Raw genomic sequence first — 25,234 nt, 5'->3', positions numbered from 1 at the left:
AAAAAAAAAAAAAAGGTTAGTAAGTTAAAATAGAATTAAATGATAAAGTCCAAAGAGAATCCAATAGTGATCATTACTACTATACCACCATACAGATTTTGGGATACCAAAGTGAGGGAGAAATTCTAAAAACCTGCTGCCAGTTGAATTATGTGTATTTTCCAGATGGAAGTGGTAAGCACATTGTGTGTGGAGTCACAAGATACAGCCATTCCTGCTTTTCAAAAGGCAGAGTAATATCAAGTATCATACAGTTAAGTAAGATTTATCAGTAGTTAAGTACATTGGTATTACTTCTGATGATAATTGTAATCCTTAATGATGTTTTTTAAAGATACCTGAGGTTTTGAAACATAAAATTTAAAGCTTCTCTTTGAGAATGGCCCAGATGTCTATTTTTTTTTCTTTTTTGTCTTCTTATGCTAAGGTGTTTATTTTTTCAGGAATCTGAGAGCTTTTATAGAAATTATTGTGGTAGGATAGATGGTCACTTATTACTGACCTATTTTCCCCCAATGAATAGGAAACTTACTGTTTCTACTATGTCCATATTTATGGAGTCTGTGACTGGCTGGGGCACCCTTTGCCAATGAAGCTAACCAAGGTCATGGGTTCAATCACCATGAGAGCCAATTCCCTTTGCTCTGTTCCATGGTCATAGTCTTTACCCTAAACCTTAGCCAAAGGCCACATGGAAGACTAACTAGGCCAGAGACCCTGGATGAATCAGCAAGATCTACCAGGACTATAAAAATAACTCAAAGGTAAAACCCCTATTGACTACTGTCAGGATTTCATTCTTTAAATGTTATTAAATTTGCCAATCTGCAAAACAAAACCTTAATTACTGCCTACAAAGTTGGTTTGCTAAAAAGACATACAAGTCTTTTGCCTTCTTTAATTCAAAAGCAACAATGGTAATGAGTATTATTCCCTAAAATGCCACTGCTTTTACTGGAACAGATTTTATTTTTATGCAATCTTTTACTTAAGAAAAAATCTTGCAAGTAAAGTTAAATGTGAGCCCAACAAGTGCACTTTCCAGGATTTCCTTCAAAATCAAAAAGCAAAGGCTCTTAGTGGAGGGTCTGTTTTTATCTGAGTAGTTTCCTCTTTGAAAAAGGACACTCAAGAGTTTTATTAGAAACCCCAGAGCAATAGGATACTTCATTTGACTTTCTAAATACAGGACCTCTGAGTTAAAATTGTTGACAAACAGAAAATCATAGATAATTATAAAAATTTAATTTAAAATTTCTCAAGTTTAAAAATAAAATAAAATAAAATTCTATACGTATTTGAGCAAAATGCCCTGTAAACATACAACACCTTTCATTGTTTAGAGTTAGAGGATGTTATTTTATGCGTTTGGATTGTTTTTTTCACTATTTTCTAATCAAAATAAAACAGTACCAAGTCAATGACTATGTCTATCTGTAGCAGTGGTCTTTGTTTACACAACATTACTATGCACTCAGTAGTTGCCCAATAAATATTAATTGATAATGATGGAAAAGGGCTTTATAAACAGATGGTCTAGGATAAATTCACTGAAAATGTAGATAGAAACATTACACTCTTCAAGAAAAGCACAAAGTAGAAATTAAACAAGTCCTGCACTCAGAAAATCTCAGGCTATTGTCAGGCAGCTGTTCAGTCAACAAGAGCACAGACATTTTTCATCATCATCATAGCATTAGCAGCATTAAATGTCTATTTGCATATGGTGCTACACAAAGGGACCCGCACAGATTCATGCTAGCCTTATTTGTTATAGTTTACAATGACAATATTAGCAAGAACAAGTAAGTACACACAGCAAAATAAATGTGATTAAACAATACTTTAAGATCTAGTCATATATGGTATGAACATAAAATGTGTCAGACTTAAATGCAACTTACAGCAGCACTAAGAGTATATATTCATAAAGCAAACCTCAACTATTTCCGAACACATTCTGAGGCACTTTACAAGAACATCTATACACACACTTAAAGAATAGGTGAAATAAAGAAAGGAGTCAGAAGCCATAATGGCCATTTTAGAGAAAATAAGAAATGACTCTTCAAGAACCTAGAGAGCAAATGATCGGGGGGGAAAAAAGTAGAACAAAAAAATTATATAAGGACTAACTTCAATGAGGATAGGAACAAAGAAGCTACCAGCAAACTGATCAACCCAGGAAGACATCCTGAAAAACACATCTTATTCAAAAACATCTGAATAATAAAATATGTTACACACACCGGAGGATTTTGACGAAAGATCACTGAAATGGAGAGGTGAAAGGGGATAGAAAGTACACTGCAAACATTTAATAATTAATACCCTTAGGTAATATTTTCTTAATAGAGTAAAAAGCCTAAGAAGAGACGACATAAGTGTTAATTATACAGCAATGAGATTTCATGAATCTCAGGACAGCTGACATCTACACATCATCTCATAAAACTGCACCCTTCAAAGGAACCCAAAACCTTCCTAGCAGGCTAACACTTGGCAGCTTACTTCTCTAATGATGTAGGATACAGTTCTATACTCTCAACTTTTGTTTTATCAATATTAAATAGCAGGCTCCTGAAATATATGATCTGGAATATTCCTTAATCCAGCCAGCTATTCCTATCACTATTTCCCAGTAAAAGAAAGGGAACATGGCTTGTGCAAACTGCATATAACATGCATGAACCACATGGGAAGTTTGCTCTGTGAATGGAAATTCAAGTACTGAGTGAGTACAAGGTTGAAAAAGACAATATACAAGATCTCTTCCAGCTTCTCTTCTACAAGGAGTTTTGGGGGAAAAAATATATTTTCCACAGAAAAAAATATTAAAAGGGTTTTAGTGTCATCTGAAATGATCAAAGCCTAATAAAACAGACTTACAGGTTAAATCAGCAGGGGTGGGGTGCAGGAGGCAAAGAGGTAAATCAAGAAAAAGACTAAGGAAGAAGACTGGAGAACATAATATATCTTGGACCTGCACATTTCAAGCTGTGCCAAATAGTGTTCAACCAGCTTTGAAAGACATATCCCATAATAGACAATCATTCTTTTCCATCTCTTTCCTTTTTATCAAAATGGTAACATTAATGGTTCTTTCACAACCTTACAGAAAAGTGTTTACTTTATCCTTGTAAAAAAATAAGTAATCCACAGGTAACAAACATAAAAAAGAGAAGAAAATAATTAACATGGTATAAAATAGTAAGACAGAGAACAATATTGTAAATCAAAACTATAGTGAGTCAGACTTTAAATATGTATTTCGGCTACATGTAGTATCATGTAGCAAAGCAATGGGGTAGAATCACATTCATAAAAGAAATGCCTAAAATGATTTGAAAACACAAAGTCTCAGCAAAAATCCCACTTCTTCCACCCAAATTTTCCCAAAGGGTTAAGAAGAAATAACTATTTCCCCTCTGGGCTCCTCTGAAGCCTATTTCAAAACTGAAATAATGCCCTTAGTGAATTACAGAGATTGTTAACATTTCTTTCTCAGCTAAACTGGGAGTCCCTCAAAGTCAAGACAATGCTTTAAGTACCATTAAATCTCTAGTCTGCAGCACCACACCTGGCATATACTAAGTATGTGAAGGTATAAGCTGAATATTTTACTATGTATAGTTCCGACTTCATAGTAGACAATATTTATTCATCCCTTCCTCCAAGAAACACTTATTGGGCCCTTATTCCATGCCAGCCATAGCTCTAGGTACTCTAGATACAGCAGTGAGCAATGTGCCTTGCCTTCACAAAGCCTGCATTCTGATCAGGGGGCAGACAAATGACAAGTAATAAAAAGTGCTAATTAAAAATATATATATGGCTGTATAAGGAGCTCAGGAGTGAAGAATGGGTTTATCTAGAATAGTTAATAAGGCCTTGCTGAAGTAGGGCTCTGAATGACATGAGGGTAAACAGCAATGCAACTGTTTCCAGAGTTGAAAATTCCTGGCTCTGGAAATGGAAAGTACAAATGTCCAAAAGCAGGAGGGTGCCTGGCATGTCTGTGGAAAAGCAAGAAGGCAAGTGTAGTTGGCCTAGAGTGGACAAGAAGAATGACAGAGAATTAGGGGAGTGAGCATGCAGGAACCATAAGAGACGGGTCTTGTAGGCTAAGGATTTTACATTTCATTCTGAATATGATAAGGAAACCACTGAAGGGTTCTGAAGAATGATGTGGCACTATCTGATTCTGTGGGGAAAAGACTGTAGGAAGGTAAGAATGGGAGAAACAGGGCTGGCTACTGCACTAGCCCAAGCAGGGGAAAATAGAGACAGAAGGATAGATGAAAGTAGTAGTGATACAGGGGGTGATGAGTGATCAATTCAAATATTGCTGATGTGGTGCCTGGGTGGCTCAGTCGGTTAAGCATCTGACTCTTGATTTTGGCTCAGGTCATGATGTCAGGGTCATGGGCTCAAGCCCCGTGTCCGCTCAGCATGGAGTCTGCTTGCCCCTCTTCCTCTGCTCTTCCTCCTGCGTGTGCTCTTTCTCTCTCCCTCCATCTATTCTCTAAAGTGAATAAATAAAACCTTTAAAAATAAATAAATAGAGCTGACAGAATTTAATGATGGACAGCATATGAAGGGTGAGAGAAATGGCAAAGGCAAGAACATAAACAAACCACAAAAAATTTTTTAAATATAAAGTTAACATTGTTTTTGTCATCAAGATGAGTATCCATCCTTTTAGAAGAAATAATCATAGGAGCTACTTAATAGGCTGAACCACACAAAAAGACACAGTTTGGCACCTTCTATACAAGTTCCCAGGTCAGGAGGGGAAAGAACAGGAAATGGAGCTCCAGCAACCCAAGTCTGCCCAGGCTTTGTGGCTTTAAATCACAGCACCACTCTAATTTGATTCCCATCCAAGTCTGATATTGGCTAACAGTGCTTAAGGATCTCTTTCTCAGATGAAAAATAAGAAACTGAACAACTTTTTCTCACTGCCAAATAAGCCCATGGAATGATGACATAAGGTTATAGGTGTAAATAGTGTTCTACCTTGACCATGAGAGATGTTACAAAAACCTAAGCAAATTCTCATTTCTTGAGTAATAAATAATAAATACCACAGCTTCAGTATTAAAAAAAAAAAAAAAAAAAAAAAAAAAAAAAAAAACCTAGGGTATTGAATACAAATGTAAATTAACTAGAAATGCAGGAAGTCATGCACCTATAAAAACTGGTTTTTTATCAGGTAAAAGAAACACAAACAAACAAGATTACACAAAGGAAAATCGAACATGAGAACACCAGTGGAAAATGACTGTAACTGGGTTGGGTGGATGACAAGGTACAAAGGCAGTAATGATTAAGGAGAAGAAAATGATAATTAGGAGAAAGAGTTTAGATCTATGTAAGATAAAAATGTAGAGAAAGTATCTTTGGGACATTCCTGTATAGATTAGATACAGGACCCATGGACAAGGGCATGGGAATACATGATTCCAGTGACAGAAACTCTCATATCAAATTATAGTCTCTAATTGTTTTACTATACGTAAAAAGACTTTTTCCACAGAGGGAGGGAGGGACTGTAACTCTAAATAGGAAGCATGAAGAAAGTCCAACAAAAAGGCATAAAAATGATAGTTTTAGTGTTAAATATAACAGATGTCTTAATACATAATACTCAATGTGTCATATTTTATTTTTCAACAGTAGAAAACACTGTTTCAGATTTAAATTTCCATAAGCAATAGTTAGATAATTATATTCTTCTTCAGTTGCAATGTTTGTGCCAAGTATACTTTCAGGGAGTTCTAATAGTTGAGAGATATATATATTATAATCAATTTTCAAGAAAGTTTAGCAACTTTCTTGAAGGATGCCTGCTGGGTCACAATTGATGGTTCAATACTGACGACTAGTGGTCAAAAAAAGGTAGTAATTTCCTATTTTTGAGTATTCTCCCAAGACTTTTAACTAAATTTGAAAAATGTAGTATAAATTATGTGAAAAACATTTATTAAAAGAAATTTCAAACATTCTGAAAATTACAAAGGAAAAAACTGTATCTCTTAAGTCTTTTCTGTCCATTATTTGTTATGTCCCCAAACCAAGATCAATCAGCCTTTGATATTGACCCCTAATGGGAACAACTCCATGAGGTGTTGGTTCATTCACATCCTCACAGTTGAATTAACATTGTTTCGGAAATCCATAGTTAATATTTTAAAGAGATACTACTTTCAGAATTCATATATCTGAGCAGTTCTAGTCTGAATTTTTTTCTAACTTCATCTGTTATCCATTAAGAAATCAGAAATTTAGCTGTCCTAAATTCCCAATATAATGTGAAAAACAGTAAAGTGCCATATCAAAATATACTTTCTAAAGAGTTAAAATTTAATTGTGATTGCCTTAATTCTTGAAGAATGCTTGTGAAATTTCAGTCAAATCATTTAAACTGCTACGTATTCAACTTCAAAGAGGTTAAAATTTGTTAACACTCACTTTCTTCTCTGCAGGAATAAGAGCAGTAAGATAATACACCACAGGTAAACCTTGAAGAGAGAAAAACACTTGTTTTTTTTAACCAAGAGTGTTACATGCAGCCAAATGGTCACTCACATGTGAAAACAATGGTCATTCCTTCCACAACTATTCACAGACTGTCTGCTGTGGGATAAACACTGCATTACATGCCCCAGAAAACAGGTGATGGACAAAGTTCCTGCCAACAGAGTTCCCATTTTAGTGGGGAAGACATACAATAACATAAATAAACAATTATAGGTGGTGTTAAGTGCAATGAAAAGATAAAGTAATATGATATGATAGAAAACAATGGGGTAGAAAAGAACTATTTTATGTTATTTTTTAAAGATTTATTTATTTATTGGTGGGGAGGGACAGAGGGAGAAAATTTCAAGTAGACTCCCTGCTGAGCACTGAGCTCCACTCAGGGCTTGATCTCAGGACCCTGAGGATCATGACCTGAGCCAAAATCAAGAGTTGGACACTCAACAAAATGAGCCACCCAGGCACTCCAGAAAAAGAGCTATTTTAGGAAAGGAAGGGGGAGGGCAGTTCTCTCTAAAGTGGTGGCAACAATTAAACCTGAAGGATGAGAAGACAGAAGTTTGCTGAGGGTCAGAAGAAAAATGTTCTGATAAGACAGGGAGAGGAAATCACTGAGCTTAGAGCACAGATTTCTTAGAACAATTTGTTGTTATAGAAGCAATGTTTAAAATTTGAGAATAACCATCTAAAAATGGAAATATGATCTAATATAATCAAAGCCATAAGTATAAAAATGAATATATAACACATTTCAACCCAGTACAAAAAAAAAGGGGGGGGGAGGGAGGGAAAAGAAAACCAACAACAAAAAAAGAAGAGATGGTAAAAAACAAATAAAAGGATAAAAACACTTCCAAATGCATCAATAATTTTAAGTATAAACTGACTAAGCCAGCCATTAAAAGACATAACTTATCAAATGAGATTTTTAAAGCCCAGCTATAAGGCGTTTATAAGAAACATAAAAAATAAGTTAACAAGGAAGGATTAAAATATGGCAGAAAAATCATATGCCAAGAAAACAGTAATTCAAAGAATGCTAATATCAAGAGGTACAGTACAGATTAAAAAATAATTGACCAAGAAGTAATTAATTCATATCCATGAAAGCAGTCACAAAATACAGCAAAACTAAAACTAAAAAAAAAACTAAAAAAATCAAGAGAGAAATTAACAATCCTTATTATACTGAGAGGCTTTAGACACACATATTTAATAAGAATACAAAAGAACAGAATACAATTTACAAACCTGACTTACTAAATTTATAGGAGTGTGTATGTATGTGTGTCATATGCTAAATTGCAAATGTGTTAAATTTTTGTACTCACATATTTACCCAAAAGATTGATCATGGTACCAGGTGTCAAAATGGAAGTTTCAACAAATTTCAAAAGAATTAAAAATTAATAATAAAAAGAGTTACATGAGCATACACACATCTGGATTTTTCAAAAGGCATTCCTAAATAAGTTATAGAGAAAATCATTTAAAAAATCATAAAAGATTTAGAAACAAGCCACCATAAAAGAATAGCATATCAAAATATACAGTTATTAGTGAAAATTTGCAGTAATTTTTAAAAACAGTAAAATCAGCTAATGTTTCAACTTGCAAGTCTAAAAACCAAAACAGAGTAATCCTAAAAACAAAAAAAGGAAGAAAAAAATAATACAGCTAAAGAAAGAAGTCGATGGAGTAATAAAGCTAGCCAAAATGAAAAAATCGTATGTATATCTAGCAATACTAATAAGAAAAAGGAGTAAGTAATATTTGAGCTTCAGAGAAAGATTTAAAAATAATAAATCAGGGCTATGCTTGCTTTTTAAAATTAACTTCAAAATACAGGCAAAATGGATAACATAAGAAATCATGAATTACCAAACGGACTTTAAAAATAAAAAAGCTATATAAACCAAAAACAAACAAAAAAGAAAAAAAATGGGGTGCTTGGGTGGCTCAATCAGTTAAGCATCTGCCTTAGGCTCAGGTCATGATCAGGTTCCCTGTTCAGCGGGGAGTCTGCTTTTCCCTCTGGCTCATGTGCTCTCTCTCTCTCTCAAATAAATAAATAAAATCTTAAAAAAAAAAATTGAAAACCTCAGCCATCAGAAAGATAACAGGTACAAATGTTTTTATGGGTGAGTTTTAACAAATATTCAAGAAATAGGCAATCCCTCTCTTAAACAGAGCCAGAAAATAGAAAAAAAAAAAATCTACCTAATTCATTTTATGATGAAATGTATTCACTTATGAAAATGTAACCTTGCTTCCAAAACCAAAAAGAGCAGTACAAAGAAAATTATAAGCCCTCAATCATAAACATAAATATTAAAATCCTAAGAAAACACTAGCAAATTAATTCAGCAATGTATAAAAAACAATACATTATGACTAAATAAATGCTAGGAGGGGTCTATATCTATTGATAAAATCAACCATATTTCAATATCAAAAGAAAAATATAGCAAGCAGAAAGAGTACTTGATAAATTCCACAACACCTCATAATTTTTTTAAAAAGAAGCAAACAGAAACAACTCTTGGAAACCTAGGAATAGAAGGCAGTGTTCTTAATCTGATAAAGGATAGCACTGAAAAAACTGGGAGCAAACAACATGCAACAAGATTAACACTTCAGAAGCATCCCTATAAAAACAGGAATAAAGCATGAATTCTTGCTATCTTTGTTTCTATTCAACATTGCACTTGAGTTTCTAGACAGTGCAATAAAGCAATGAAAAAGAAAGAATTATAAAGTTAGAGACTAAATTGCCTTTCATTTCATATATGATTATCTACACAGTATATACTACATGACAGTAATACATGAAAGCTGCTTAACAAATTATAAAAGGAGATTAAGCAAAATTGTTGCATACAAGAACCACATATAAAACCAACTGCACTCCTATATACTACAGATAACCAATCAGAGATGTAATAAAAGAAAATATTCCATTCACAATAGAAAAACCCTAAGATACCTAGGAATAAGTCTAACAAAAGATGTGTAAGACCTTTATATACAATTACAAAACATTATTGAAGAACATTAGAAAACACCTCTCTTCAAATTAATCTATGCAGTCAATAGAATTACAACCAAAATGCCAGCAGGATTTTTCAAGGAACATGACTAGAGATTTTCATTATCATTTACCAAAATATAATGAAAGCTATAATAATGGAGATAAAATGATATCAGTTTAGGGGTAGACAAACAGATCAATAGAAAAGCATACAGAACCAGAGAGATATCATGGGAAACTAGATATATAACATTTAAATCAGACAGAAAAGACATTTAAAAATTAAAAAAAAAAATTAAAAAAAAAAGACATTTAAATCAGACAGAAAAGAACAAATTATTCAAAAATGATGCTGAGGCAACTCATTAGTCAGATAAAAAATAACAGATTCCTTCCTCGTGCCATTAAAAAGGTAAAATTCCTGAGGGAAAACACAATAATCCAATATTTTCAAATGAACAAATGATAAACAAGCTATCTGTACAGGCACAAATGCAAACTGCCAAAAAATATGTGAAAAGATGTTCAAATTCACTAATAGAGAAATGCAAATATAAAAATGAGTTAACACTTTATACCCATGAGCCTGGCAAAAATTACGGAGAATGTAGGGAAAAGGGCCATTTTCAACCATTTTACTAACAGAAATGTAAAAGGTTAGAACCTTTTGGAAATATAATCTGATAGTCTCTATTATAATAAAAATCCACCTGTGGCAATAAAAAATTAAGTTTGAACCACGTCAGCTAGTTCAAGGAATTTCCAGAAAGCACTGATGAGAGGGAAAAGCAAAGAGCAGAATTGTGTGTGTGTATCAAATGTGATCCCATGTTATTAAAATGAAACATACAAAAAAGTCCTATATATGCAAAGGTATATGAGGTCCATATACATCTATCTAGGATAATTAGGAGTAATGATTAAGGAAAATATAAAGGGATCTCTCCCAGGCTGTTCACGCTGGTTCCTTTTTCTTAAGGAGTGGGGTTAATGGTTGATGATCAGAGAATACAGAAGAGATGGGGGGGTGGGGAATATGAGCCAAGCAAATAAATAAACAAAACTGCATTAAAAAGAGAATGTATGAGCATTTATGATATGATCACATTTAGTTATATGCTTATTTAAGTTATATATGATTAATATTTTTCATGCTAAATACTTAATGAAAATGTTAAAAGAAAAAATTATGTGAGAAATAAAACTAGTTAAACAGTGGATTAAAACAATGTATGAATGTGGTCACTACTTAGCATTTGACAAATATTTATTAAGTGCAAACTATGTCAAATGTTAAAAATGCAAAATGTTCAAAACGAGTACAATTCAGTATCAAGAAATAGTAATTAGTAATAACTTGGGACAAAAAAAAACTCGTGTAAAATAGATCACTAGAAACTGAACACTGAAGAGAAAACACCTATTGTTGCAAAAGGAGAAAAATAGTAGATGGGATTAGGGTTTATTAAAAGAATAAAAACCAGGACTTAAAATAAGGCTCAGATTTATCCTACACACACGGCTCCATCCCATGAAGAATAAACACTAGGGCAGGAGTTCTAGAATTTTCCCCAGCTATACACATTTTCCTACAGAATAGTACATGTATAGTTGTCCTGTTGTGATACTCTTTCAGGCCATTGGTAGTCTGAAGGTCCTGCATGTCACCCTTACTGTGTTACTCAGTGCTTGCTACATTCCACCTGGTCACCAGGGCTTGAAAAGGACCACATTCTAGAGCTCATGTCCCAAGGATTGGGAAAATAATGTGCATCTTCTGGGCCTTTCCTCATGCTTTCCACGGAACTTGTATTTGAAACTCCCATTGACTTAAATATTCTACTGGTCTTTCTCAAAGCCCAGGGAGACTATTGGGCTGGTCAACATCAGACTGATTTATTGGGCATTTATATAAAAGGCATCAAGTAAAACCAGTGGAGAAGGAGATGCTTGTACTATGAAATAAATATGTGAAAGTGTCAGGACACTGACTATGGAAACAGGAGGGTAAAGTGCCAAGCAAAAGTTATACAGTTCAGCCTTGGAAAGATAAGTGAAGCCCAAAATCTACCAGTCTCAGAAAGGCCTCCTTGTCAATCCAAACCAAGTAGGAGAGTCTCAAAAGGAAGGGGTTAATGAGGCCACCTTAGAACATTTGCCTGACTAGATTCTCCTCTGAATTGACACAGAAGTCTCAAAGGAGATGCTAAAGCTATTAAGTGGACATTAGGAAAACATTCTTGGCTTGCTTAGAAGCTTCTCCCGTAATGAGTCCAAACTAAATACATTTATAAACTGTACCCAAGGCTTTTCTTAGGTGAAATATCCATATTACTCAGCATCTCTGGAGCCACAATGACATTTCTGGGAAGGAACAAATAGCTATTTCTTCATTAGGTTTATCACAATTGGTACAGATGCCAAAAGATGAAGAAAAATATTGGAAAAAAAATCTATCAATCACTTTAACTTTTCTGTCCAAGGCTTTAACATTATTGAAGAGGCTCATATAATCTGGTTTCTCATAGATGTATGGACTAAAAACCACTAAGCTGAGCTCTCATCTTACACTTAACAATTCCCCACTAATCTTCACCATCTTCAGTTAAGATTCCATTTCTTCACCTTCCCCATAGACTTCTCCATGAAGCACCTTTAAACCCTGAGACACCTGATTCACCCTAGATCACTGGTAAGCATGGATTATTACTGGTGGGGGTAAGTGGGAGAACTAGCACTTTAATATGCCTTGAAATGTTCTGAAAGGCATATACAAATATGCACCCAGCATTTATCTCATGTATTTCATCTTAAGTAATTCAAATGAAGACGAAGATATAACATTCAATTTAGTCTGAAGGCCAGTGAAGATCCTTATCAAGTTAAGAAAATCTGACATTCATGTGACATCAGTAGCACATGAATAGTTGAGACTCAATAAAGGAAGCAGATTCCAGAGTGTCCACAGCCCTCCTGGTTAGACCAAGAGGGGGAAAAATACACACAAACACATTAAAGAGTGAACAATTCCTTAAGACCTCTAAACAAGAAGAGGAGAGTGGCCGTTCCTTAACCAATTTCCAATGATTAATACTGTGTTTTTCATTAAATGATAACAAATAAAGCTCCAAGGACCTAAGGACCTCATTAAATCACCAAAAAGAAGCAAGTTTTAGCCAAAAGTACATATTGCCTCCTCATAATATGACATTATACCTAGAAATCTCTGACATCCTGGAAGTTTTAAGGAATATTCCTAATCTCTTAACAATTTTTAAATGTCATAATTTTCACTAACATTGAATTACACATTTTAGGGAGGCAGAAGAGCATAGTGGCTGAAAGTCCAGATCTCCTTACTCACCGATAGATTCATTTTCTCACCATAGCCAGAAACAAAATATATCAATTACTATCATCACACAGTATAGGTATTTGCAAAAGTATTTTTTAATATTGAAAAGAAAGCAAGTGTTTCCTCTCCTTAAACATGACCTTTCCAGAACAGCCTAAGCCACTTAACTTGGGAGTAAGAAAATGTATCAGCCTAAATTAATCCTTCCGGCTTCCACTGCACTGTTTAATCCAAAAACCACCTTTTAAAAGCGTATAGGTCACCACTTATATTAAAGTGACAAAATATGAAATTAAACATTTCTTATCAATAGTGATCCTCTACTGTATTGTCAGAGATGGAATTCCAAATCACAGCTCAAGCTTTTAGTCAAATTGACAATTACAATGCAAATATTCAGGCTCTGGTTTCTCAAGAATAGGGGTGGGAAGCAATCTTCCTCTCCCTCTTTCTTTGTAATTTTGTGCATTCTGCAAAGAAAGAAGAAAATAAGTATGGAAAATTTCTCTAATTTTCTCTTGCAAAAAAGAACAATTGTCTATTCTTATGCTCACCAGATGCAATTTGCTTTGAGAACAAATGTATAAAAATCAAGGTTTAAAAAAAAGGCTACCCACATGCCGTATCTAATTATTCAACAAAGTATCCTCTTCAAAGTAATTACCAACTTGCAAGGGTATGCCTCCTTTTGTGAAATGGAGGAAAACGGAATTTTAGAAAACAAAAGTAGATTTTCTATCGCTTACATTATAATTTCAGGACTGCCATTTTTGCTCCTAATTTTCAATTGGCAGTGTCTCCTAATAATTAAAAAAATTTTAATCCATCAATTTATAAAGGTCAATGATCTTCAAGCATACATAAGTGCATCTGTAGAACACCACTTTTAGAGAAAATCATTTTGTAAAAGAAAAAGACATCCTTTTTAAAATCTTGTTTCAATTTTTTATACTTTATATATATATCTCAAACTCATTAAAAGGGAAATTCAACAAATTAATTTTCTATAACGATAGTAATAAAATATAACCAATGTTATACAATGAGAATTCACAAATCTACAGCAACAATTAATTAATTAATTAAGGGAAAAAGCAAAGCCTTTCCTCACAGTAGGAATCCAATTAATAAACGCAGAAAAAAGTGATGGAATATGTAAAAAGAAAATCACCATTTAGCATCACTTATAGTAATAACTATTTCATTAAAGAATATTAATAAATGCTAAAATCTATGGGTGAAAATACGATAATAAGCTATTTTCAAGTTTCAAAGAATCTCCACATAAAATAAATATTTAAAAAGGCATAATAGTAAAATTTGCAGTGGAGAAACATGGCAGACAACACCTTAACCAAATGTTTAGTTTTCACCAGTAATGGGACATATGGACATTATATGCCTCCTAATAAGATACCCGGGGAAGATTGCAACTCTAGCTTGGGGTTTCCTGCCAAAAGTCCATAATCTGAATTTAGTTATGAGACAATATCAACAAACCAAAATGCAAGACTTCTACAAAATAACTGGCCAGTACTCTGCAAAGTTGTCAAGGTCATAAATGACAAAGAAAAACTGAAAAACCTGTTCCAGATCAAAGGAGACTAAAGAGACACGATGGTCAAATGCAATATGTGACCCTGTATTACATCCTGGACCAGAAAAGGATGTTAGTGGCAAAATGTGAATAAAAACTATAGTCTATATCATAGTATTGATCCAATGTTAATTTCCTGTGATTATGACATCATATTACTTAGGTGTAAACTATTTACATCATGTCTGCAACTAGCTCAAAAAATATATATATGTAATATATAATAACTGTTATTTATTATTATTATAACATACATATAAAATGTGAATATTGGAGGAATCTAGGTAAAGGGTATACAGAAATCCTTTGTTCTAATTTTTCAATTTCCCCCTAAGTCTGAAATTTCAAAATAAAAAAGTTACCTAAAAGGTAAGTGATCTCAATTTTGGAATGGTATGACCAAAGTCTAGTCCAGGGGTTGGGCCAGACAGTCAATATGTTAGGCTTTGTGGGTCATATGGTCTCTTTTACAACTCCTCAGTGCTGCCACAGTGTCAAAAAATCACCCACAAACAGTAAATGAATGGAATGGCTATGTTCCAATAAAACTTTATTTACAAAAATAGGCAATGAGCCACATTTGGTCCAGTGGCCATGGTTTGCTGACCCCTGGTCTAGTTCATGCCAAGGAAAATTGATCAGAGTAATCATATTTTCAGTTAACATTTTTGAGCATATGCCAGATATTATATTAAGTGCTTTATAAGCATTAATTCATTTATCCTCACACCAACATGATTAGGTAAATACTATTATTATTTCCATTTTCCACAGAGGAAATGGGCCTAGAAAAGCAAAAGAACTTGCTCAAGGTCGCACAGCCAGCAAGCAGCAAACTTTGGGTTTGAACCAGGTAGGTCTGTCTTCACACACTGAACTAGATAACCTATATGCTATATACTTCCCAGATGGACTGAAATATACATGCAACAACCAAGGAACTCTAACCATTTTAACAATGGCTAAATAACTATCCGAACTCAAGATTTACATTCTGAGAAGTTATTTTTCACAAACCTCCTGTAGCTGCAAAGAAATAAGTCCCAGCTGATCCTGACGTTTTTCTACCAGCTCTCTTTCTGTGCGCATCTCTCTTTCTATTTCCTGAAGCCGTCGTTCCACCCGATCTGAAACCTTAACATGAACAGACAGAAATAGTGACATTACAGAGCTGTTAAGCAAAAACAGAATATACTGAAGAGATATTTTATGCCAGATACACTACCACCTACAGCATTTAAGAATGGTTTATTTATAGTGTCCTTTTTAATGCTTATTAATGTTTTAATAAACCAGATCACAAAAAAAATAATGGACTGAAAGTTACAAAACAATCATTAGTCTCTAAATAATCCAAACCTGGATCCCAATAAAGGACTTAAATCTTTCAAAGTATAATAATTCAATACATCAGAGTTAAAATAGACTAGAAAAGAGTGCCCTCTGGTGAGCTAAAAGGAAAATACCAAGTTTGCCAATGACTGCATTTATTACTCTATTAATGATAAGCTGTTCTATTTAGTTCTTTTTCATTTTAATTATCTATAAACATGACCTGCCTAAAAAGGTTTTGATGTCTATGAGCAGGAAATAATTAAAAGCATTTTTCATTAGCTTGTCAATCTTTTCTACTGTGATCAACTGAAAATAAACCAGCTGTAAAAGATCAAAAACTAAAGTCAAACAGAAAAATATTTAATTGGGACTCTCTAAAATTAACATGAAAAAATTTTTTTTCTCTGATGCAAGATTTTCCTTGCTAAAAGTTGTACAAATTCCAACACATTTCATGTGTATCATCACATAGTCCCCTAAATAAAATTTACGTATTTGATGATGTGTATATTTCATGCAGGAGGCTATGGGTGATAAAAGACATTTGGATTTATTCAAAAGAAGCAATAAATCCAGCCCTGTTATAAGAAATCCTTTACCAACAATTCTACATAGCCAGAAGGGTCCTGGTCACAAGGAATCTTACTAGGATGATAGAAATGTTCTAAACTGGATTATGGTGATGGCAGTATAACTCAATACATTTATTAAAAATCATTGACTTATGCACATAAAGCATGTTAATTTTATGATAAATTATCGCTCAAATCAAATTGTTTTTTACAATGACACTGGTAAACATAAGTTTAGTCAATAAGCTCAGCAAAAATAGTCTATCAAAAAAATTAGCAGTTAGGGGCGCCTGGGTGGCACAGCGGTTAAGCGTCTGCCTTCGGCTCAGGGCGTGATCCCGGCATTCTGGGATCGAGCCCCACCTCAGGCTCTTCCGCTATGAGCCTGCTTCTTCCTCTCCCACTCCCCCTGCTTGTGTTCCCTCTCTCGCTGGCTGTCTCTGTCTCTGTCGAATAAATAAATAAAATCTTTAAAAAAAAAAATTAGCAGTTAACATTTACTAAGAATGAAAATTCTTGGTTTTCCACCTTTTACTGCTTAAAAACTATTAAGATATTTACTGTGATACTCACAGTGCTTTACTAAAAGCCCAAAACACCCTTCAGCATCAAGCTTCTAAATTATTGTAGTAATCAACCCTAGTATCCCAATAAACAATTTACTACTGCATCTGAAATAAATGTAGTACCTGCTGTAATAGAAAACAATATTGGGTAAATACTAAAAAATCAAAGGTTGTTAATTCATGCAATTTTTACAAAATGGAAATACCTTTATAATTCACTCTGAATGTAAAAAGTAATTAATAGCAACACTTATCAGAAAATAAATAATACACAATCATCTCAAACTCATTAGGGTGGCTACTATAAAAAACAAACAAAACCAGAAAATAACAAGTGTTAGAGAGAAAGTGGAACCTCGGTACACTGTTAGTGGGAATATAAAATTGCACAGATCCTATGGAAAACAATATGTTGGTTCCTTAAAAAATTAAAAATAGAATTACCAGCAATTCCATTTCTAGGTATATGCCCAAAAGTATTGAAAGAGGGTCTTAAAGAGATTATTTGTAGACCCATGTCTATAGCAGCATTATTCACAAGCGCCAAAGATAGAAGCAACTGAAGTGTCCATTCACAGATAAATGGACCAACCAAATGGGTTACACATACAATGGAGTATTATCCAGTCTTAAAAAGGAAGAAACATCTTACCCATGCTACAACATGGAAAAACTTTGGAGACATTATGCTAAGTGAAATAAGCCAATCACAAATAGACAAATATTGTATCATTCCACTTATATGAGGTTCCTGGAGTAGTCAAATTCATAGAGACAGAAAGTTGAAAGGTGATGTCCCGGGACTAGAAAAAGGGTAGCATGGGGAGTTGTTTTTTAATGGGTATAGTTCCAGTTTTGCAAGATAAAAAGAGTTCTAAAATGGTGAGTGTGCATAATACTACTGAACATTTAAAAGTGATACAATGATAGGGTCGCCTGGGTAGTGCAGTCATTTAAGCATCAGAGTCTTGGTATTGGCTCAGGTCCTGATCTCATGGGTCGTGAGATTGAGTCCCACATTGGGCCTTGTGCTCAGTGCAGAGTCTGCTTAAGACTCACTCTCCTTCTCTCTCACCCCCCCCAACCCATGTGTACTCTCCCTCCCTAACTTCAACTAAACTACACCTTAAAAATAAAATAAATCTTTAAAAAAAAATAAAGTGAGGAGTACCTCGGTGGCTCAGTCAGTTAAGCCTCCGCCTTCAGTTCAGTCACGATCCCAGAGCCCTGGGATCAAGCCCCAGGGTCTGGCTCCCTGCTCAGTGGAGAGTGTGCTCTCCTTCACCCTCTGCCCCTCCCCCACTCCATGTTCTCTCTTTCTGTCTCTCTCTCTCTTTCTCTCAAATAAATAAAATCTTTAAAAAAGTGGTATGATGGTAAATTTTATATTTTACCACAATTAAAAATAATAAAGAATGATAAAAAGAAATATAATCTGCTAATAACCATCCATGAAGAGAAAAACACTGATAAGTATATTGCTGTATACTTTCAGAAATTTTTCTATGCATATGTAAGCATGACTAGTCAAACACATATTCATTTCACTTCTTTAAATAAAAATGAGGTGTTATACATAATATTTTATAAATTTTTTGCAGTTGACATATCATGGGCAACTTTCCATGACAACAAATAAATCTACATCCTTTTTCTTAATAAATGCATAGTTCTCCATAATTGATTAAAATAATTTCCTACTGATAATGGGATAACAATTATTTATTTTTGCGAGTAGATGCTACGGCAAATACTCCTATATAAGATCATTTTTGTAGATACAATCTTTAAGTGGAACTGCTGAATCAAAAGGTATGAATCACTTATAAAAAAATAAAACATGAAATAAAATAAAACTGAGAGGTAGTTTGGATTTTTATCCAAATCTTTTACTCTAAAAAGAAGACTGAGAAGATGAAATTATTAATCAGGGGTCACATAACTAATCAGTGAGAAAAAGAAGCCTAATACAGGTCTCCCTTTCCAGCAGTATCTTATAAGCCTCAGGTCCATTTTCATGCATTCATTCAACAAACATGCATGGACACTCATTTGTTCCAATTGTTGTGGTAGGCAGGAATACAGCATTACACCTGCTGTATCCAGACCCTGCCTTCAAATAGCTTGCTACTGAAGACCAACCCTGAATGAGCAGTTAGAATTTCTCTCATTAAATTCAATGAGTTGAATGACTTCTGTATTTCAGGAAGGAAGGCTGTGCTTATTAGTAACCTATCAAAATTAAAGAAATTCAGAAATCCAAATACTGAAATAAAACCCCAAAATTATTAAGACAGTTTCTTCAATAAATGGTACTGGGAAAAGTGGGCAACTATACACAAAAAATTAAACTGGAACTCTTTTTTGGGGGGGTACAACTTTCTTACACCATATACAAAAGTAATTCAAAATGGATGAAAGACTTAAGTGGAAGACTGGAAACCATAAAACTCCTAGAAGAAAACATGGGCAGTAGGCTCTTAGAAATTAGTCTGTGCAATATATATATATTTTTAGTACCAGTCTCCTCAGGCAAGGACAACAAAAGCAAAAATAAATAAATGGAACTATACTGAACTATAAAAAGCTTTTGCACAACAAAGGGAACCATCAATGAAATGAAAAGGCAACCTACTGAATGGGAGAAGATAATCTGCAAAACATATAACCAATAATGGGTTAATATCAAAAATGTATAAAGAGGGGGCGCCTGGGTGGCACAGCGGTTAAGCGTCTGCCTTCGGCTCAGGGCGTGATCCCGGCGTTATGGGATCGAGCCCCACATCAGGCTCCTCCACTATGAGCCTGCTTCTTCCTCTCCCACTCCCCCTGCTTGTGTTCCCTCTCTCTCTCGCTGGCTGTCTCTATCTCTGTCAAATAAATAAATAAAATCTTTAAAAAAAAAAATGTATAAAGAATATAATTCAATATCAAAAAATCCAATTTAAAAATGGGCAAAGGGACTAAATAGACATTTCTCCAAAGAAGACATAAAATGGCCAACAGACATATGAAAAGATGCTCAATATCACTAATCATCAGGGAAATGCAAACCAAAACCACAATGAGATATTACCTCACACCTATCAGAACAGGTGTGCTCAAAAAGACAAGAAATAACAAGTGTTGGCAAGCACATGGAGAAAAGGGAACTCTTGTGCATTGTTAGTGGGAATGCAAAATGGTGCGACCACTTTGGAAAACAGTACGAAGGTTCCTCAAAAAATTAAAAATAGAACTACCATATGAAACAGCAATTTCACTTCTGGGTATTTATCTAAAGAAAAGGAAACCACTAATTCAAAAAGATATATACATCCCCATGTCCACTGTAGTGTTATTTACAATAACCAAGCTATGGAAGCAACCTATGTTCACCAATCGATGAAGGGATAAAGATGTATACATACACAAAAAAGAATGGAATCTTGCCATTCATGACAAATGGATGGTTCTAAAGGATATTATGCTAAGTGAAATAAGTCAGATGGAGAAAGATAAATACTGTGATTTCACTTATATGTGCAATCTAAAAAAAAAAAAAACAGACTCAGTGATACAGAAAACAGTCTGGTGTTGCCAGAGGAGAGAGAGGTGGGGGGTGGATGAAACAGGCGAGGGGAACTAAGGGGTACAAACTTCCAGTAATAAAAAAAAAATCCAAAATTATTTAGACATTAGCTACTTCACCACCATAGCTAGTACACTGATGATGTCGAGTTACCATATTTGGATGATTCTGTTTTAAAATTAATATTTGTGTTAAATAGCTTCTGACATGGTTTCAATGGTTTCTGCTTCCTGGTATTCATCTACCTGCATAATTTCTTCCCCCTGAATGTGGACTGGTCCTAGTAACTTCCTTCTAATGAACAGAAGACAGCAAAAGTTATGAGATGTCACTTCCATAATTAGGTTACAAAAAATTGTGACTTCCATTCTTGCTAGCGCATTCTCTCTTGCTAGCCCTCTCTCTTGCTTGCTCTGATGAAGCAATCTGCCATGTTGTAGATGCTCTATGGAGAGGCCACGTGTCAAGTAAATCAAAGAAGCCTCTGACCAACAGATCATAATGAATTGACACTTCAATCCAATAACCTACAAGGAACTGAAGGAGCTAAGAAGCAGATCAATTAGTCAAGCCTTGAGATTACTATAACCTGCAAGAGATCCAAAGCCAAAGGACCCAGCTAAGCCAAACCTGGATTCCTAACCCAGAGAAACTGTCAGATAATAAATGTTTTAATTCAGGGATAACTGTTATGCAGTCATAGATAACTAATGCAATTTTTTATCTGTTTTCAAATAAATCCTCAACCAGGAAATAAGCTAGAGAGCCTAATATATGCATATTCCCCACTCCATCCACAAAATTTCTATTTCATAGAATTTTGTTCTCAATTTCAAAATATTTTTATTTTCTACTAGTATTAGCCTTCTCTGTAATCCAGTGATAGATGGCCACCTCTTTAGTCTTATCTGTGCCACCCACTGGCCTTGTGATTACTTTTCTAAATGAAGTACATACTAACTGAGCTGTACAAGTAATTTAATCTCTCAAAAAATCAGCATCATCTTCCATAAAATGGAAATAATAACTTGCCCTGCTTGCCACATAGAACTGTGTGGACCAAAAAGTACAAAAGTAATGGGACAAAAGTATAAATGTTGTGGTAGATATTAATAGTTGTTTTCCAATACCTATTTCCCTACTCCCATTTTTACTACAGTAAAGGAATTTTTAACTAGATAGGTGGCTGCCAAATATAAACATTTTCTGGCCTTGTGACTTAAATTCTGGCAAATGGGATACAAGTATAAGTGTCAAGTGACGAGTTCCAGAAACTACCCATAAGAGATGGCACAAAAGCACACCTTTTGCTCTCATACTCATTCCTTCCTCCATCTTGCTGCCTAGTACACACATGCTGCCATCTTAGATCATGATTTGAGGCCATAACAGGAAAAACAACAACAACACCAAGAACATAACAGAAAGAGCCAGAATCCCTTACATATTGTAGGGAGCACAACATGGAACCCTGACCTTTCTACTTAAGACTTTCCCATAAGAAAGAAATAACTTTTGTCTAAGTCACTGTTATTTGAGGCTTTCTGTTATTTATGACTGAAACTCAACTGATAGAAGCACTTAATGAACTACAAAATGCTAAGCAAGTGCAACTACTGCATTATACAACCATCAGAACATGGGCACATCAAAATATACTTGCTCTATTTTAGTCAAGTCTGAAGACAACAATAAGTAATAAAAATTAGTAGACATTAAAGTCAGTGTTCAGAAAAATAAAACATATGCACAAACTAGCATGAATGAAAATGAATAAACACAGCATTTTAGTAGTTCCAATAGTGGTAGAATTATAATCATTGTATAAGGCCACCTGAGTGTCTTCATAAACCCAATCATCTAAACAGATCAATATGCTCAAAATACATTCTTTTTTCTACTGCTAAGACCCTGAGTCACACAACTCCACCTAAGCCAACAAAAACCAAGGACCTAAAATACACATTTGGATGTGCTTGTTTTCTTTTTGTCTATTCTTTCTCATCAATTTCTATTTACATGACTGTACTAATTAGGGTATAGTCTAGGTTCTTTCAAAAAGACCAAATATACAGGAGCTTAAATAAGGTAACAGCTTATTTTTATCTCATATTGTAGTCCAGAAGAAAACAGGACAAGTAGAGGCTACTCTGTTTCCTAAGGTCATTCCAAGATCCAGATTCCTCCCACATGCTGCTCTACCTTACTGTAGATTGTTATCTGCAACCGTAGCTTGTCACCTGCAAGGCTGGAGCTGAGTAAGTTCTACATCCCCATTTCAGCCCACATAAAGAGAGGGAGGGAGACAAATTACTGGACAAATGGCTTTGTTTTCAAGCTCAGAAGTTGCATGCATCAGTTCTACACACACTTAGTCTCATGGCCATAACTTAGCTGCACAGGGAAGCTGGGAAATGTCATCTCTACCCGAGTAACCATGTGCCTGGATAAAACTTCTGGGGTCAGGGAGTGATAAGGGGAAGAGTATGGGAAGCTGATACCAAAGGGAAAAAGAAACTCAGTATTAGGGGCCAGTTAGAATTAAAATAACACATATAATTTTAAGGTAAGCCACCTTTCATTCTTCTTAGAAAAGGGGAAGATAAATGCTAATTCTCAACTGCAACTATTAAAAGAGGGCATTTAAAATTGAGCTATATGTAACAAATTACAAATGCACGTACTTTAATTCCTGTAAGTCCACTACTAGAAATTTATTCTACCAATTTACTTTTTCATGTGAAAAATGGCACACGTACAAGATCACTAATTGCAGTGATGTGTATAAAAGAAACAGACTTAAATAACCTAAATGTTCATCAACTGGAGACTGATTAAATTATGGAACATTCATTCAATGGAATGCTTTAAATTAGTAAAAGAAAGGAATTAGAAAGCTCATTAGATGCTAATATGGAATAATCACAAATCTCAAAAATACATTAAATGAAAAAGGCAATATACAGAACAGTGTGTTTAGTATACTACCTGCTACCAATTCTGTAACAAAAAGGAGAGGAGAGCAAGGCCTCTCTCAAGGTGGTACAGTTTCACTGGAGACCTGAATTACAAGAGGAGGCTAGCCATGCAAAAACTTTAGGAAAGAAGAGAAGCCATGGCAAGGAACCTAATGTAGAAATAAGTTTGACAAATTCAAGGTACCTAGGGAAGCCCAGATAATATAGGTACTATCAGCCATCACAAGGAATTTGGAATAGAAGCAGCTTAGGTAGAAATTTACACAGCAGGGATATAATTCACTGTGATGACAATTTTTTAAAAATCACTTGGTTAACTGTGAACAACAGTATGGAGGTTCCTCAAAAAATTAAAAATAGAACTACCATATGATCCAGTAATTCTACTATTGGGTATTTACCCAAATAATATAAAAACACTAATTCAAAAAGATATGTGCATACTATGTTTATTGCAACATTGTTTACAATAGTCAAACTATAGAAGCAACCCAAAACGTCTATAGACAGATAAATGGATAAAGAAGATGTGGTATAAATACACAATGGAATAGTATTCAGCCGTAAAAAAAGAATGAAATCTTGCCATTTGCAACAACATGGATGGATCTAGAGGATAGAATGCTAAGTGAAATAAGTCAGTCAAAGACAAATACCACATGATTTCACTCGTATGTAGAATTAAGAATTAACACAACCAACAAATTTAAAAAAAGACAAACCAAAACAAAGACTCTTGACTATAGAGAACACACTGATGATTGCCAGATGGGAGGGGGGTGGTGGGACAGGTGAAATAGGTGAAAGGGATGAAGAATATACTTAATGTGATGAGCACTGAGTAATGTAAGAATTGCTGAATCACTATACTATACTCCTGAAACTAATACAACACTGCATTTGAACTCTACTGGAATTTTAAAATGAATGAATGAATGAATGAATGAATGAATGAATGAATGAATATCACTTGGCTACTGTGAGAAGCACAGATGGGGCAAGTGTAAAGAGAGAGAGAACAAGTTCAATGCAGGCCACCACAGTCAACATAAATGACAGTGGCCTAGACAGAAGTATTAGACAGAAGTAGATGGAACTGGGTAGGATTTCAGTAATAAAAAGAACTAGATTTTTATAATGGGTTGGGACTGTGGAATGAAGAAAAGGATCTACAGTGATTATTGGATGACCTCTGGATGGCTGTGATGTCATTTCCTGAGATGGTGAAGACCAAAGGAAGAGCAAGTAAAAGTAGTTCTAAATGGAAGGGCATGGACTCTGTACCTAATGACACAGCATATATGATAACTTTTGAATAAGATAACTCCCAACAAGAATTAAAGAATACAATTATTAGTGCCTCCTCACTTTTGTTTTCCATTTCCGATACCTAAAAGAAAAATATTAACCATGTTGCTTAACACCAAAAATTCATTTTTATCAGAGTTGATATGACTCAATTTACTACTAAATGAAAAAGTCCTAAATCTCTATAGATATAAAAATAGTAAAATAGCAAAATACAAATAAGAATAGCTTTTAATGTTAGCATTTAAATGAAAGAAGGCAAAATAAGAGAAAAAGCATTCTGTTTATGGGATTGTATTATGGCTTTTCAATATGCTGATTCTTCATACCTTGAACAATATCTGCTGGTTTAAAATCCATTTCAGTATATACTTGTTG

At 34.4% G+C, this 25,234-nt stretch overlaps 1 protein-coding gene across 3 annotated transcripts in view; it reads right to left on the bottom strand.

Annotated features, from left to right (window-relative positions):
- The window catches only part of CEP128 (centrosomal protein 128), a 377,231-nt gene that overhangs the window by 301,367 nt on the left and 50,630 nt on the right, over positions 1-25,234 (bottom strand). For all 3 annotated transcript variants that reach the window (XM_040641592.1, XM_040641593.1, XM_040641590.1), the window contains one exon: positions 15,544-15,660. In XM_040641592.1, the coding sequence (XP_040497526.1) occupies positions 15,544-15,660 (117 nt within the window). The remainder of the gene's footprint in view (positions 1-15,543; positions 15,661-25,234) is intronic.

Source organism: Ursus maritimus, unplaced genomic scaffold, assembly GCF_017311325.1.
Source record: "Ursus maritimus isolate PB19 unplaced genomic scaffold, ASM1731132v1 scaffold_25, whole genome shotgun sequence".
Classification (NCBI taxonomy): domain Eukaryota; kingdom Metazoa; phylum Chordata; class Mammalia; order Carnivora; family Ursidae; genus Ursus; species Ursus maritimus.
This window is presented reverse-complemented; position numbering and strand designations above follow the sequence as displayed.